Source organism: Mesoplodon bidens (assembly GCF_964165515.1).
Source record: "Mesoplodon bidens genome assembly, chromosome: 15".
In the NCBI taxonomy this organism is placed as follows: Eukaryota; Metazoa; Chordata; class Mammalia; order Artiodactyla; family Ziphiidae; genus Mesoplodon; species Mesoplodon bidens.
In genome coordinates this window covers 23,885,732-23,903,160 of record NC_138171.1, presented here as the reverse complement: position 1 = coordinate 23,903,160, position 17,429 = coordinate 23,885,732, and the positions used below count along the sequence as shown (strand labels likewise).

The following is a 17,429-nucleotide window of genomic DNA, read 5'->3' as shown; positions in this document are numbered from 1 at the left end:
GCTAAAAAAAAAAAGAAAGAGAAAGAAAGAAAGAAAGAGAAAGAAGAAAGAAAGAAAGAAAAGAGAGAGAGAGAGAGAGGGAGGGAGGGAGGAGGGGAGGGGAGGGGAGGGGAGGGAAGCCAACCCTGTAGATTACTGACACACTAGCTCCATTAGCCACCCCTCCCTGTCCCATCCCCAGAGCCACAAAGCCAGCTCATAAATTTACTGCTTTTTTTCAACACCTTCACTTTTAACCCCTGGGAATTTCTCTTCCTTTGTCACCACTCAGCTATACATTCAAAGGGATACTTGTTACTCAGCATTTCAAGATGTTTTACAGCAGGAAGGCTCCCAGGATTAAGTCTGTATATTGCTGGAACTAGAACCATTATAATTAATTTTCTCACTGATCATTGTTTTATGATATATGTAATGACTTAAATGACATTCTACAAACATTGAGAGAAGGTTCTTCCTTGAATGGATTGTATCATAGTGTGAATAAAAGGTATTTGCCTGAGACTCTTCTTAATCCAGTGCTTCTCAAACTTGAGCATGATTATCTGGAAGCCTTAATTAAAAACAGAATGCTGAGCCTCATCCCCAGAGTTTCTGATTCAGTTTTTGGCATTTCTCACAAGTTCCCAGGTGATGCTGCTGGTCCAGAGGCTGCACTTTGAGAACCACTGCCTTAGCTTAACATATCCAGGGCTTCCCTGGTGGCACAGTGGTTAAGAATCCACCTGCCAATGCAGGGACACAGGGTCGAGCCCTGGTCCAGGAAGATCCCACATGCCGCGGAGCAACTAAGCCTGTGCACCACAACTACTGAAGCCCACGCGCCTAGAGCCTGTGCTCCGCAACAAGAGAAGCCACCGCAATGAGAAGCCCACGCACTACAACGAAGAGTAGCCCCCGCTTGCTGCAACTAGAGAAAAGCCCTCGCGCAGCAATGAAGACCCAACGCAGCCAAAAATAAATAAATAAATTTTAAAAAAGAAACATATCCAGCCAGCAAAGTATTTTACAGAGAAAAACTGGTTCCTTTCATAGAAGGAATTATATTTCTGCTTTCTAAAGAGGGGCTTATAATGTTTTCCTTCCACAGCCTGCAATACTTTCCTAACTGGTATCTCTGCTTCTGCTCTATCCATCCCTCATCCATTCTTCACCCGGCAACTGGAAAGATGTTAAATTAATTTCCTACTTGAATCCTTAATGGCATCCCACTGCATCAGAATAAAATCCAAAATCCTCACTCATCTCACACATTTTCCAGCCATTCTGGCTTTTTCCTGTTCCCAGAACTTTCCAAGTTCCATCTTGCCCCAGGACCAGTTTCTCTATCTGGAACACACTACTCCCGCCTGTTCGTACCCTCAGCACTTCACCTCCTTGGTTCCTTCCCTTTCTTCCAGTCTTATTTTAAATATCGTTCATTTGGGGGCTCCTTCCCTGACCCCTGTATTATTGAAGTCCCTAAGAAGCTCTCCTAATTAGGCCCTGAGACCCCCTAACAGAGCTGCGTCATGATTCTTCCTTCTCAGGGGAAGCAGTGGGGTTTCTACACTGAAACTATTGTTTTCAACCCAGATACACTGAGATCTCTATTTTTCCCAAGAGAAGGAGAACATGTAACACCTACAGATATACCTATTTCTTTAATGATTCAGGAAAAGTTCATTTATCAGTGTCCCACATAAGGTGAAAGAAGGCTGTGACTGGGCAGAATGAACTAATGAAAGGGCCTGAAACCTTCCCCTTCTCTGGTCAGGCTTGTAGGCTACAGCTACAGGTGACCAGTGACCCCCCCTCTTCCTGCAGCCCTGTGTGCAGAGTGAGGCACTCCTGTGCAGCCCCCAGCTGCTCCCAAGGCCAAAAGATCCCACCTTGAGGGAGAGGGCTGAAGCATTAGGGGGAAGCCTGACATTGTGAGGAGCAAAGTTTCCAGCTGGTCAGTACCTTGGTCTCCTGCGACTTCTGTGTCATGGCCAACTAAAAGGACTCCATAAAGGGAAGGACTACCTAATTCTACAATTCCTAAAGCAGAAAGTCTCCCACCCTTGTTGTCGCTATTACAGTTCTCTGCTTTTTCCTTCACAGTACAAGGCACATTCTCCTTTAGGTAGTTTATTAATTAATTACTTTATTTTTTTCAAAATATTTTTATTGTAAAATATACATAAAATTTACCACTTTAACCATTTTTAAGTGTACAGTTCAGTGGTATATATATTTTTTGTTTGTTTGTTTTGTTTACCTCTCCCTACCCCCACTGAAAGATCCTCAAGAGTAGATATAAACCATATCTGTTTCATTCACCATGGTATTCCATAACACAGGGGAGACCTGGGAAATAGGAAGAGCTTGATAAACATGTGTTGAAGGAGTGAGTCACTTAGCATGGCGCCCCACTGAGGAAGGAGGGCTTGGAAGTTAAACATGAATAGGCACAGAATCGACAGAGACATAGGGCAGAGAGGAGAGGACAATTTCTGTCAACATTGTCCCTGGGCATCCAACTGAGAATAGACTTCTCCTGCACTTGGTGGTGGTAGCTAATGCGTGGAAAAGATCCAGGCTCTGGAGGCAGAAAATCCAGGCCTTGAACCCCACCTTTGCCCCATTAACTACCCCTGCAACTTTGGGCAAAGTCAATCCAGCTCTTGGCTTCCTCATCTATAAAATGGGATTTAAAATAGCACCGACTTCCCAGGGTCGTTCTGATGTAGAATGGACAGCAGTTGGCATGTTGTCAGTTTTCAGTTAATACGTATTAGTCCTTTCCTTCTCCCCTTCCTAGCAAACTGCAGCCTGCGGGCAGAAGCAGGGACTCAGCTTCTCCTGAGTCGGATTGCCAGAATGCACCCAGCTTGTGTCCCTTCTCCTTTTCCTGGAAGCCTTCCCTGACCCAACGTGTCAGTCATTTTCTTCTGTGGACTCTGTCCACAGTCCCCTGTACCACCTCTTATCAAAGTTCTGGTCTAATGCCACTGAAATTATTTGAGCCGCGCACCTCCACTAGCCGTGCTCAGGCTGTTTCGGTAAAATCAACCCCAGAGGCCCTGGCTCCCAGAGTACTTTGAGGTCCAGAAGAAATGGGTTGGAATCAGGCCCTGCCATTAATTCCTGTGATCTAGGGCAAGTTACTTAGCTTCTCCAGGCCACAGTTTCTCCTTCAGAAAATGGATATAAAAGTCACACCTGGGCTTCCCTGGTGGCGCAGTGGTTGAGAGTCCGCCTGCCGATGCAGGGGACATGGGTTCGTGCCCCGGTCCGGAAATATCCCACATGCCGCGGAGCGGCTGGGCCCGTGAGCCATGGCTGCTGAGCCTGCGCGTCCGGAGCCTGTGCTCCGCAATGGGAGAGGCCACAACAGTGACAGGCCCGCGTACCGCAAAAAAAAAAAAAAAAAAAAAAAAAATCACACCTACTTTACAGAGGTGATTCTCAAGCTGTAACTGCAGGGAATCACCTGGGAGCCATTCCTAGAGTTTCTGATTCATCAGGTTTGTGTCGGGGTACGATAACTTGCATTTCTAACCAATTCCAGGTGATAATGGGGCTGCTGCTCGGGGAGACTGAAAACCACTGTTCTAGGAGCTTCCAAGTTGTTCCAAGAGTCTCATGTGAAACTCGAGGCGCAGTTCCTGACGCAAGGCAAGCGAATGCTGCTATTACTGTGTCTACCCGGCGGAGTCCTCCTCCGGGGACCCTGTTCCGCAGAAGACCTACCCCCCACCCCGCCTTCCCCCGCTCGCTTACCGCTGGAGCCCTCCTTAGCCGCTAGACTGTAGTGCCAACAGCACGGGTGGGCGGGGCGGCCTGAGAGAGAACACGGGCGAAGGGTGGGGCCAAGCGTACGCATTGCTGCGCCTGCGTGCAGAGAGGGGGCGTGGCTCAAGCTCGGCCGGAAGCGGGAGGCTGCAGGGGCGGGCAGGCGGGAGGGCAGGTTGGCGTCCTTTTTCCGGCTGGTGCCCATGGAGGCGCTGGGGAAGCTGAAGCAGTTCGATGCCTACCCCAAGACTCTGGAGGACTTCCGGGTCAAGACCTGCGGGGGCGCCACGGGTAGGCCGTGGCGGGGTCGGGGTGGCGGGGAGTGGGGTGTCCTAGAGGTTGGCTGGGGCGCCTGGAACCTGCCCGGCCTGCCAGGGGCTGAGGAAGAGGAACAGAGGCCCTCCTGACCCTCGCTCCCTGCCCGCAGTGACCATTGTCAGTGGCCTTCTCATGCTGCTACTGTTCCTGTCCGAGCTGCAGTATTACCTCACCACTGAGGTAAGGGGCGGGGCCTAGTACGTGGGTGGGGCTTGGCGTTCTAGAGGGATGGGAATGGGGAAAAAGAGGCTTGGGGCCAAATCTTACTGAGGTCGTCCTGCCCCAGGTGCATCCTGAACTCTACGTGGACAAGTCACGGGGAGACAAACTGAAGATCAACATCAATGTGCTTTTTCCACACATGCCGTGTGCCTGTGAGTACCTCACCATGGGTGGGAGTTGCAAGTCCCAGGGTTCTCAGGTCGGCTTCCAGGTTCACACCTCCAGCCTTATGTTCTGGACTCCAGGACAACCTCCTTCCCCTAATCCACTGCTGCCCCAAGACAAGCCCAGCATCCCCATTACCCTCCAAAACCCAGATTCCCTTGCCCTTAGGTTCCCAGTACCTTACCCTGATTTCCTGCTTCCAGATCTGAGCATTGATGCCATGGATGTGGCTGGGGAGCAGCAGCTGGATGTGGAACACAACCTGTTCAAAAAACGGCTAGATAAGGATGGCTTTCCCGTGAGCTCAGAGGCGGAACGTCATGGTAACTGGGGGGAAGAGACCAGATCTCAAATCCCAGAGCTGGACAAGCCCAAGCACTACCTTCTGGCAAGTGGGCTGTGACCGGCCCAGTGACAAATGAAATATCTAGGACCCAGAGAAGTCAAGTGGCTTGCCTAGGGTCCCCCAGCCATTAAGAATCAGAGTGGGCTGAAATCCAGTTTTCTAGCCTAGTATTGAGAAGAGTACTCTTCAGGGCTGTCATTCTCAGAGGTCCCCAATCCCTGCCTGTTGTGGTCTGAGTAACAGAAGTTTGAGGATGGGTCCTATGTGCTGTTGCCTTGGCAGAACTCCTCTAGGTGGACCCACGCTTCTGTGGGTGTTGCTTCCCTGTCCCATAGACTGACTTCAGCCCTGAATGCTCTTTCCTCTTGGAATGAAGGATGGCTTAAGGTTGAGTCTGTTCTTGAGTTAGATTGCCTGCGTTCGGATGTAGCTTCGTCTCTTGCCGTCTGTGGCCTCAGCTATTAAGTGGTGATAAACAGTTGTACCCACCACGTGGAACTGTAGGACCAAATGAAGTAATATGTGTACAATGCCTAGTACAGAGTGTCTGTTCACTTTTAGCTTCCTTTCTTCTCTCTGGGTGTCCTCCCAATGCCTCCATTAAGTCAGTTTCCCTCCATAACAAAACCTTCCTGAAATCTATGATTTTTCACACCTTAGGGATTCCTCTATTGGTGAGCTTTATCATTTATTTGTTCAACAAATATATGTTGAACACCAGTAAAACCAATAGAATTGTCTGTAGGATTTTGTGTGTGGTCAAGGTTGATTCCAAGGCTTTGGTCTGAGGAAATGCATGACTTGACAATCAGAAAGGAGGAAGAGGATTTGTGTGGGTAGGTGGGAGAGGTGGGGGAATATATATCCAGTACTGTGTAACAAGTAACCCCAAAAGTTAGTGACTTAACACAACAAACTTTTTTTTTTTTTTTTTTTTCAGTTTCTATGGGTCAGGAATTCAGGAGTGACTTGGTTGGGCTGTTCTGACCATTGCAGTTGGCAACACGGAGGTCACTGGAGACCGAAAGGATTAGTTTTGATACTATTGGGGATGAAAATCTAACCAAAGAGTAGAAAAGGAAGTGGAGACATCAAGTATAGATGACCCTTCCAGGAGTCTTGCTGTGAGACAGAGTGGAGAAGTGGGGTGGAGGCTGGAAGAGAGTGCGTGCGGGTTGGTAGGTTTGGTGTTGAGATTAAGTGAGGTTCTGTTGCTTCTCTTTTTTTAGTGGAAATTGAAAGCAAAGTCATTAGCTAAGAGTGGAGAAAGGGGAAGGGATTTTGGAAGCCCAAGGAAAAGGGAAAAGATAGAAATTAGTCATTGTGGGGAATGGGATAGTGAACTGATTATTGAAAGGAAGTTGGATTGCCAGGCAGTCTTAAGGGAGGCACAGGCAAGAAGTAGGCACAGGGAGTTGAACTCAACTAGGATTTGAGTTTTGCTAGACTTGTACGACAAAGGGAGAGAGGAACAAATGACTTGTGATTATGTGCAAGAGAATAATTGCAGCAGTGGACCAGAGAATTTATTTTCCAGCCTTGTAGAGATATAATTGAAATATACCATCGTGTAAGTTTAAGGTATACAACATGATGATTTAACATACATATTTGTTGTAAGGTGATTACCACAATAGGGTTCGCTAACACATCCATTACCTCACAGTTACCTTTTTTGTGTATGTGGTGAGAACATTTAAGATGTACTCTCAGCAACTTTCAAGTATACAGTACAATATTGTTAACTGTAGTCACCATGCTGTACATTAGATCCCTAGAACTTATTCATCTTATAAGTGAAAGTCTATACCCTTTGACCAACATTTCCCCATTTCCCCTACCCCCCAGCCCCTGCCAGCCACCTGTCTACTCTCTGTTTCTATGAATTTGTTTTTTTTAGATTCTACATATAAATGAGATCATACAGTATTTGTCTTTCTCTATCTGACTTATTTCCCTTAATATAATGGCCACAAGTTTTATCCATGTTGTTGCAAATGGTAGGATTTCCTTCTTTTTAATGGCTGAATAATATTCCAATATATGTATATGATATATATAAAATATTCTAATATATATGATATATGTAATATTCATTATATATATACACACCATATATATATATATATACACACCATATACACATACACACACACACACACAAACAAACCACCTTTTCCTTATCCGTTCATCTGCTGAGGGACACTTAGGTTGTTTTCATGTCTTGGTTGTTGTGAATAATGGTGCAATAAACATGGGACTACAGATATCTCTTCAAGATACTGATTTCTTTTCTTTTCTTTTCTTTTTTGTTTGTATATATACCCAGAAATGGGAGTGCTGGAACAAATGGTAGTTCTATTTTTAATTTTTTGAGGAACTTCCATATTGTTTTCCGTAACGGCTGTACCAATTTACACTCCCACCAACAGTGCACAAGGGTTCCCTTTTCTCCACTTTCTCATCAATACTTACTTCATTTTTGTTTTTGTTTTTTCTAATAATAGATATTCTAACAGGTGTGAGGTGATACCTTGTGGTTTTCATTTGCATTTCTCTGATGATTAGTGTTGTTAAGCTCCTTTTCATGTTCCTGTTGACCACCTATATGTCTTCTTTTGAAAAATGTCTATTCAAGTCCTCTGCCCATTTTTAATTGAATAAATTGATTTTTTTGCTATTGAGTTATATGAGTTCCTTACATGTTTTAGATATCAACCCCTTATCAGATATATCATTTGCAAATATTTCTCCCATTCCATAGGTTGTCTTTTCATTTTGTTAATTGTTTCTTTGCTGTGCAGAAGCTATTTACTTTGATGTAGTTGCACTTACTTTTACTTTTGTTGCCTGTGCTTTTGGTGTCATATCCAAAAAACCATTGCCAAGACCAATATCAAGGAGTTCTTTCCCTGTGTTTTCTTCTAGGAGTTTTATGGTATCAAGTCTTACATTTAACTCTTTAATCCACTTGGAGTTAATTTTTGTGAGTGGTGTAAAACAGGAATATAATTTCAATCTTTTGTATGTGAATATCCAGTTTTCCCGGCACCATTTATTGAAGAGACTGTTCATTCCTCATTTGGACCATAAAATTTAAACACGGAGGGAAGTGACGATGTGAAGGGGTGATAGTGTCAGTGGTGTCAAAGAATTGGTAGATTCTGGGTACCAGAGAGAGTGATGTGGGAAAATGAGGATAAGATTGAAGATTGGGATACTTGAAATTGAATTTTGGAAGGTTTGTGGTAACTGGTAATAACTGAGTATGGAAATGCGTGGCTGAGGTTGGATGACAAAAACAGAAAGATTATTGGAGGACAGGAGATCAGGGTATTGAATATTGAAATCGCCCGTTATGTTGAGGTAGTTAAAGGCAGGGAGCCAGGTGCAGAGAGAGCAGTCTGAGGACAAGCACCATGGTTAAGGGCTTACACTTTGGATTTAGAGCTGAAATCTGCCACTTACTGTGTTGCATTGGGCGAAATCACTTTTCATCTCTGAGCCTCAGCATCTTCTCAAGTACTATGGGGATAATAACCTCCACCTTCACAGTCATTGTGCGGTTGAAAAGAGACAATATATGTAAAGTACAGCGACCTGTACTCAGCTAATATTTAGTATTCACTGTTATTGTTTTACTACTATTACCATTGTTAAAAGAAATAATATATGTGTAGAAATGCTTAGTGCCTGACACATAGTATACATGATGTAAATATTAGCTGTTATAATGTTTATTAACCCAAAGGGCCCATGCCAGGGTTAGGGGTATAGAGTTCACTGTGCCTGCCCCCAGCTGATGCCCCTGCCTCTGCCCTCCCCTTAGAGCTCGGGAAAGTTGAGATGAAGGTGTTTGACCCTGATTCCCTGGACCCTAATCGCTGTGAGAGCTGCTATGGTGCCGAGACGGAAGACATCAAGTGAGCCAGGGTCGGAGTGGGGGGTGGGGAGCAGGGCCCCCATCAGGTGCTTTTTGTCAGTCATTCTCAGCCTTTGTTGGACTCTGTGGGTTAGACCAAGAATTTAGACAGGACAGGACAGGCTGCATGCCTTGGTCCCTGATCCTGGTGCAGGCGACTGAGGCTCTGTGGCCAGGCCCTACCTGGGGGCTGCAGAGCTGGGGACGAGGTTGAAGTGGTCCTTGCTCTGGTTCACAGGCAGTCTCTGGAGTCCAGCTGCCTGGGTTCTACCCATGGGTCCTCCTTGGGCCAAGCTACATAACCCTCTCTTGTGAAGGGGGACCATAATGGCACCTTTCTCATAAGAGTCACATAAGGAATATGTATGTAAAGCAGCGGGATGGAGGGCCCAGCCCAGGTTATTAATTAAGGCTTCCTTCCATATATGGTAACTGCTGGTTTGTTTCTCAGGCCCTGACCCGTGAGAGGCTGATTCACCAGGTCTAGGGCAGGGCCTGGGAATATGTATTTTTTAAAAAAATTTTTTAGGTAAAATATATATGACATAAAATTTACCATTGTAACCATTTTCATATGTGCAATCCAGTGGCATTAACTACGTTCATAGCATTGTGCAGCCGTCACCACAATCTGGTCTAAAACTTTTCATCACCCCAAAGAAAATGCGAATATGTATTTTTAACAGTCCTGCTGCCGCTGAGGAAACATACTTTGAGAACACTGGATGGTCAGGGATGAGGCTGGCAGAGGCTTCATTAGTGGGCAGAACTGCTTTATTTCCCAAGGTGCCGGCACTGTTTCTGTGCCTCTTTGACATTCTCCCCCTGCACCTCCCCTCCCACAGGTGCTGTAACTCCTGTGAGGATGTGCGGGAGGCATATCGCCGTCGAGGCTGGGCCTTCAAGAACCCAGACACTATTGAGCAGTGCCGGCGAGAGGGCTTCAGCCAGAAGATGCAGGAGCAGAAGAATGAAGGCTGCCAGGTGTACGGCTTCTTGGAAGTCAACAAGGTACAGGAGGAGCCGAGGCGGCACAGGGCCAGCTGGGCTGTGGTGGGCCCCACTCCACTGTGAATCCAGGGGACAAAGGGAAGGGAGGAGACGGCTGGAGAATGAGAGGGCGTCTCCCCTACAGGTGGCGGGAAACTTCCACTTTGCCCCCGGGAAGAGCTTCCAGCAGTCCCACGTGCACGGTAAGTGACCCGACATCAGCTGGGAGCTTTAGCCCCTGGACACCTGGCGAGTTTGAGTGCCCCTTCGGCTGCCTGCTTCTCTTTTGTCTTTGGCCCAGAGTAGACCCTGAACCCAGGGCAGCAGTTGGTAAACAGTTAAGAGCACAGGCCGAGGAGCCAGACTGCCTGGCTTCAGATTTCAGTTTTAGACCTTACAGGCTGTCTTAACTTTCTGAGCTTCAGTTTCCTCCTTTTTAAAGTGGGGATGATAGTACTCATCTCCTATGCTGTTTGGGCAGGTTAAAGATGATAGCACAGAGCCTGGCTTGTGGTAGGTACTTATTTAAATGGTAGCCCCCAGTATCAGATGACCTGTGTGTGAGGCTTTGGGGGAAGCAGAGCTGGTTTGGAACCCAGGTTCTGCCTCTCCCACGCTGTGTCGTATTTAGGACATATTGAGCCCTACTCAATTTCTTCTTCTATAAAATGGGCCTGAAATAGTGCCTACCTTACAGGGTTGTTCACAAGCATGACTAAATGAGATTTATTCTCATTCATTTATTCATTCGTACATTCACTAGATATTTAGTAATCACCTGTTGTGTGCCATGTGCTAGTCTAGGTGCTAAGGATACAGCAGTGATCAAAACAAAGTCCCTGGGACTTCCCTGGTGGCACAGTGGTTAAGAATCCACCTGCCAATGCAGGCGACACAGGTTTGATCCCTGGTCCAGGAAGATCCCACATGCCGCGGAGCAACTAAGCCCACGCGCCACAAATACTGAGCCTGCGCTCTAGAGCCCGGGAGCCACAACTACTGAAGCCCGTGCGCCTGGAGCCTGTGCTCCGCAACAGGAGAAGCCACCGCAATGAGAAGGCTGTGCACCGCAATGAAGAGTAGCCCCCGCTCACCACAACTAGAGAAAGCCCACACGCAGCAAGAAAGACCCAACGCAGCCAAAAAAAATTTTTTTTAATGAAAGAAATAGTCCCTGCCCTCAGAACATTCTAGTAAAGAAACAGACAATAAACAAGTATGTAAAATATATGGTATATCAGCTGCTATTAAGTAACTCAAACCCAAAAAAGGCAGGATAAGGATGATGGGGCCGAGAGGTTGGGTGAGACAGTGTGTGAGTACCATTCCATATCGGGTGGTCAGGGGAAGACTCTGATGGATGACATTTGAGTGAAGACCTGAAGAAAGTGAAGGGACTGGCCATGTGGATGACCGGGGTGAGGTGTTTCAAGCAGAGAGAATAGCAAATGCAAGTCCCTAAGGCAGGAATGTGCTTGGTGAACTCAGGGCACAGTGAGGAAGTGAGGGTGGCCGCAGCACAGTTAGCCGAGCTGCGTGGTTAGCAGTAAGACACGTGAGGTAATGGGCCCAGGAGGGCACTGCAGGGACTCGGGCTGCTGCTTTGCATGAGATGGAAGGTTGTCGTGGGGCTCTGAAGAAGAGGCACGTGATCTGACTTAACTTTGAAAAGACAGGCAGCCCTCTGCTCTGTGGAGAAGATGGGGGGCCCGGATGGGGGGTGTGGCGGAGGAGGACAGAGGCAGAGAGGCCGATCAGGAGGCTGTTATGGCGATGGGTTCAGGCACCAGGTGATGGGGGCAGGGCCAGAGTGGTGGTAGATGTGGTGAGAAGTGACTGCGGGTATTTTGAAGGTGGAGCTGCTGATGGATGCGAAGGTGAGGGAAAGAGGAGTCAAGATGACTCCGAAGTTTTCTACTTGAGTAGCGAGAAGGATGAAGTTACCATTTAGTGATGGGGGATGACTCAGAGGAACAGGCTTAGATGGTTGGAGTGTGGGGCATAAAGCCACTTTCAACATGTTCGGACCAATGGGATGTGGGTGTCCTTTTAGACACCTCAGATGTCAAGTAAGAAGTTGGCCATTCAAGTCTGGAGTTTAGGGGAGAGGTCTGGCCTAGAGATACAAATGTTGGAGTCCTCAGTGTATTAAAACCATGGGACTGAATGAATCACCTTCTGGGTGGAGGTGAGGGTAGATGGAGAACAGGAGAGCTCAGGAGCCTAAGCGCCGGGCCCCAGCATTAGAGGACAGGGCATCAGGAGGAAGCAGCAGAGGAGACTGCTAAGAAACACCGAGGAAATGAGAGTGTGAACCAGGCATCCTGAAAGCTAGGGGGTGAAAGTGTTTCCAAAACCATATCAGATGCTTCTGGACATCAAGTACAACGACCATTGGGTATATAATGTGGCAGTGGTCATCGTGACCTTAACAGAGCCGTTCGGGTGGAGTGCCAGGGAGCACCACGGAGTGGTTCAGGAGGGAGTGGGAGAGGAGTTGGAGCCAGTGAGCAGAGGCAGAGCTTGTGGGGTTTGTTCTAAAGGGAAGGGAGAGAGTGGGCTGTGGCTGGAGGGGAATGTGGAGTCAAGGGGGGTTTTGTAAGATGTGTGATGTAGCAGTGTGTTAATATACTGTTGGAAGTTACCTACTGAAGAGAGCAGAAGCGATGCTCCGGAGATGAGAGAGACATTTACTGGAGTGAAGTCCTTGAGAAGGAAAAGGAAGACAGAATGTAGTGCCTTAGAGGGGTAGAAAGCCCCAACTTGGCAACAGGAGGAAGGGAAGATCTACACAGGTATGGGTAGGTTGGCAGGAATTGTGACAGGACCATCGTATGGGAGAGCGTGACAGTGGCTAAAACTCTTGAGAACCGGCATGGGAGGACTGGCCGGCAGTTCTGTGTGGATCTCCGGCAAACAGATGGGGATGGGAGGTGGTATAGTGTTCCAGGAGCTGCAGACCTGGAGACTTCTAGGGAAGATCAAGGGACAGTGATCTGGAAATGGCATTAAGGAGCAAGGAGGACCTCTCTTAAGGCCAAGGAGGAGGACGGGTGTGGGAGAGAAACAGTCACTGCTTGGGGTCTGCAAGGGAAATAGTGCCCTCAGGGGAGAGCTGGGCTGCCGCCAGAGCACAAGGTGGAGGGAAGGTTTGGAGATTGAAGATGTCGAGGTTTTGCTGATGAGTAACAGGGCACGTGGAAGGGTCTGGGAGGGATGGGAGTCGGGATTATACTAAGGGGACGTACAGAGCTACATGGTGACAAGAGTCCAGGGGATGAGAGATGACCTGGCAGTGTGAGCTGCCCGGTGACGAAGGACAGCAGGAGTAACAGGCCTGATGGAGATGGCCCTGCTGGTCTTTAAGGCAGTCGGGGATGAGGCTGAGTGTTGGAGAGGATCTGAGTGTTGGAGAGGCAGGTGGATCTGGAGGGGGCCGGGGAAGGGTGGTCTCACTGGGATTAGGAAGACGATCAGCGTGGAGCTGTGGGCGCAGGGCCTGCAGGTGGTGCGTCTCTGCTTCTCTGTCTGGGCTGTTGTCATAGTCAGGGAGCCCAGGGCAAAAGGCACTCCATATCCTAGAAGGATGTTCGAAACACAGAACTACAGCTGCCTGAGGCCAGAGGCTGAATTGAAGGCCTGGGAGCTAGTTTCTGACATTATGTTGATTGGGGGAGAAAAGGGGAAGATTGTAAAGTTTACCAAGTACTTTCCCATCTTAGGTCCTGCCTGGTCCTCAGGACAGCCCTGTGCAGAGGGGAACACCAAGGCTCAGAGAGGACAAGTGATTTGCCCAAGGTCACACAGCTAGGAAAGTGACTCTGGGCTCTAGGTCTTTTGTTCTTCCTAGGCCACCATACTTCTGCCCCCAAGCCCCCTTGCCCTCTTCTCTGGCCAGGGGAGGGCTCCTTTGGGAAGGGGACCAGGAGGAGGCTTGTTAGCTGAGTCCAGACCCTGCTGCTGAGGCAGGAATATCCAGTCTTCCCTTCTACCACATATCTTGGTCCGTAATTCTCGTAGTTCTTGTTGTGAAGCTCTGAATCTTTTTTCTCTTCCTCCCTTCTCTCTTCTTCCCTCCCCCATGCTGCAGTACATGCTGTGGAGAGTAAGTGGCCCTGCCCTCCCAGGGAGGCCAAGCCCCCATTTCTGGGGCAGCCTGCCCTCCCAGGATGGGCGGAGGTGTGGATGGACGGGATGGCTGCCCGGTGACTATAAAAAGCAGTGGGATGTATCTTTTAGGTGGGGTGCCTTGTAGCAGGGAGGGATCAGGGTTAGAGGGCAGGAAGAGCTGGTTCTGGAACAGAGGGTGCAGGTTGCCTGTGGGATTTCCTTTGGTGGGTTGAGGGTGAGGGCAGAGGAGGCAGGGAAAGAGCTTGGACCACATTCTCAGGTCCCACCTCACTCTGCGGTTCAGTGATTGGCCATCGGCTCTCGTTAAACCTGAGTCAGTGGGTTTTCTTTCCTGAGATGCAGGCAGGGCCTTGGTGGGAGCAAAGGCCTGGAGTGATGCCCGTGAAGGGCTCCCTGTGTATGTGAGGGAGGAAGTGGGGCCTGTGGAGGGCATGGACTCTCACGCAGGCCTGCAGCAGGCCCTCTGGCTGACCTCAAGCAGGGCCAGACTGGTGAGTGAATGAGGGGTAGAGGACGAGCCAGGCGGGTCACAGTCCAGAGGGAGGAGTGAGGAGGCCCAGGCGAGGGTGTGGGGAGCCTGCTCTGCCTGCTGACATCTTCTCCCTTCTCTCCTAGTCCACGACCTGCAGAGCTTCGGCCTCGACAATGTACGTACCAGGTAGAAACCGTGGAGGGCGGGTGGAAGCATGCTGCTGCCTTCATTCTCTGTAGAGGCATCCTGGGGTGGGGAGCAGATATAGAAAAATAAACCATGTTCTGACAGGGGGTGCGGTCCGAGGGTACTGGCGGTGACTTTTGAACTGAGATCCGCGTGGGCTGGAGACAGGGGATGGGCTTGGACAAGAGCATCCGGGAAGAGGGAGCCTTGGGGTGAGGTCAGGAGGGTTGGGGCACTTCTAAGGAACAACAGGGCCATGTGGTTGGGTGAGGATGAGGCTGGAGGGTTGGCAGGCCGGCCGGGGGACTTTCTGGACTTTCTCCCAAGCAGTTGGGAGGCTGTTGGCTTACCTTAAGCAGGGTTATGACATAATCAGATTTGCACTTTTTTAAAAGATCCCTCTAGTGGCTAAGTTTGATCTAGACGGGAGCAGGACAGCAGCCGGAGCTGGGAGATCTGGGGTGCCTCCAGGCAAAGCCAGCACCTGCCACACAGGGCCCATGTCCAGTCTGTGCTTGGCTAATGGGTGGGTGCAGCCAGAGCCTCAAACTCTGGAGCCCCAGGAGCCCCCAGACCCTGAGGAAGGAGTTCCTAGGTGGGGTGGGGGTGCCTGTCTCAAGCAGGTTCTCCTAGGCAGGGCCCAGCCCTTGGCCCATCTCCACACACCCACTCCCCAGACCCAGGTGCCCCTGTCTGCTCCTGTCTGAAGAGCCTTTGAGAGGGAGGGGCCTGTCGGGGCCTCGAGTTGCTCTGAGACCCAGGAGCTGGTGTTGCTTTGCAGATCAACATGACCCACTACATCCAGCACCTGTCATTCGGGGAGGACTACCCGGGCATTGTGAACCCCCTGGACCACACCAACGTCACTGCACCCCAAGGTACCAGCCCGGGAGGTAGCCCCCAGCTACCCAAGCCCTGCCTGCACCCACGCCCAGTGCCCTCTTCTCCCTGCAGCCTCCATGATGTTCCAGTACTTTGTGAAGGTGGTGCCCACGGTGTACATGAAGGTAGATGGGGAGGTGAGTCTGAGGGAGCTCAGACATCCGGGCACCCTCTTGGCACCAGGCACTTGAGTTCCTTCAAGCTGGGAAGCGGAGTCCTGCTCTTATCCCCATATGATGGGTGACAAGCTGAGGCTCAGAGAGGGTAGGTGATTTGCCCTCACAGCCAGAGCTCAGGCCCCAGGCTGTCAGATTTCAAAGCGCTTTTCCTACTTGCCCAAAGTGCCTCCATCCACTCCTCCCGTGCCCACTCTCTGTCTGCCTCACTGTCCCCCGTTATCTGCCCTGAGCGGGAGCTAGCAAGGTCAACCTTCCCGTGCCCCTTCCTCCCGTCTCTGCTGTGGCCTGTGGAGCAGCATCTCCGCAGACTGGTAGAGTGCAAGGGACTGAGCAGAGAGGAAGTCAGGCCCAACCTCTCCAGAAGCTTGTGATACAGCCTTGGAGAGTTGCTTCTCACCCCTGGACCCCCATTGAGAGGGTCCACCAAACGTAGCTGGGATTGAGAAACTGGAAAGAGCTGGTGACTGGAGGGGAAGCTGGGATGGTCAGGCTGGGAGAGGGCATCTAGGTGGTCCCCAGGCCTTGCAGTGTTTGCTTCCAACGTGGGGCCTCGTTTTCTCCCCCACACAGTCAAGGCACTGCAACACCAGGGGTAGGAGCAGGGGTGGGGCGGCAGGGTTGGGAGCCAGGTCATAGACCCGGCCCTGGCCCAGGCTCTCCTCCCATCCCAGGTGCTGAGGACAAATCAGTTCTCTGTGACCAGACATGAGAAGGTCGCCAATGGGCTGATGGGCGATCAGGGGCTTCCTGGAGTCTTCGTGCTGTACGAGCTCTCGCCCATGATGGTGAAGCTGACGGAGAAGCACAGGTGAGGGCGGGGGAAAGGGAGGGGCCTAGGCCGGCAGGGAGCGGGGTGCCTGCTGACCCTCCCCCGCCCCTCTGCCAGGTCCTTCACACACTTCCTGACAGGCGTGTGCGCCATCATCGGGGGCATGTTCACAGGTTAGAAGCTCGAGGGTGTCTCTCTGGGGTTCAGGGCGTGGTGGGGAGTGTAAAGCTTGACTCCCCCGACTAGGTTTTGGTTGAGGGAGGAGGGGCACTTCAAGGGCCAAGGGGGGCGATGCTGGCCTGGCCAGTCAGGTGACAAGGCCCGGAGGTCAAGCCAAGAGCCCGCCTGGGCCAGTGCCAGCCCTCGTCTCTCTCCCCAGTGGCCGGACTCATCGACTCTCTCATCTACCACTCGGCTCGAGCCATCCAGAAGAAAATTGATCTAGGGAAGACAACATAGTTGTCCGTCCCTTCCCCCACAACAAGTCTGTTTTTCTTTGGCCTTGTGGTCATTTTCCCAGCCTCTTACCCCACCCACCCCGCACACCCCGTCTGCAAAGAGTCAGTCGCAGCCCCAGGTTGGTAAATCTATCGATTGTGATAGTACTCGCTGGTCTCTGTGTGGTTCTTGGGTCTGGCTGGAGCGTGGGAACAACCCTCATCACAGCCACTTATTGAAGGCAGTCAGGACTGACTGATCAGAGCCAGGAGCCTCTGGGAGCCCCACGTGGACGTCCCCTGCTTAATAGGACTTGATTCAAACCAGACTGATGTTCACTCCACAGCCCCATCATCAGTCCCTCCCACCGTGGCCTTCAGGCCTTTTGGGTTCAGCCCCAGGGCTTAGATGGACCTGTCCAGGATGAGCTTCGTGGAGTCATCCTGGCCCCCAGCCTTGTGAGTTTGCGACCCCACTGGTAATCGGCCCTGGCTGCAGGCTGGGGATTGCCACCTCAGTGGTGGCTAAAGCTGGGGCCCCACCCTGCCACCCTGGGCTCAGTCACCTGATCCCCTCCTGCTCATTGACCCTGCGACGTGCCAAGCGCCTGCTGGCTCCTGGTGCCCAGAGGGGTACAGCCAGGTCCTTTG

General features: G+C 50.3%; 1 protein-coding gene across 1 annotated transcript; it reads left to right on the top strand.

Moving 5' to 3' along the window:
* The first annotated feature begins 3,889 nt into the window (after positions 1–3,889).
* On the top strand, positions 3,890–16,946 carry ERGIC3 (ERGIC and golgi 3). The gene is made up of 13 exons (XM_081256266.1): positions 3,890–4,050; positions 4,187–4,257; positions 4,364–4,451; positions 4,668–4,787; positions 8,640–8,733; positions 9,578–9,743; positions 9,868–9,925; positions 14,469–14,500; positions 15,293–15,389; positions 15,466–15,530; positions 16,244–16,380; positions 16,459–16,514; positions 16,721–16,946. Exons 1-13 carry the CDS (start codon positions 3,963–3,965, stop codon positions 16,798–16,800), a joined length of 1,152 nt encoding a protein of 383 aa, XP_081112392.1. The 5' UTR covers positions 3,890–3,962; the 3' UTR covers positions 16,801–16,946.
* Positions 16,947–17,429: the final 483 nt, after the last annotated feature.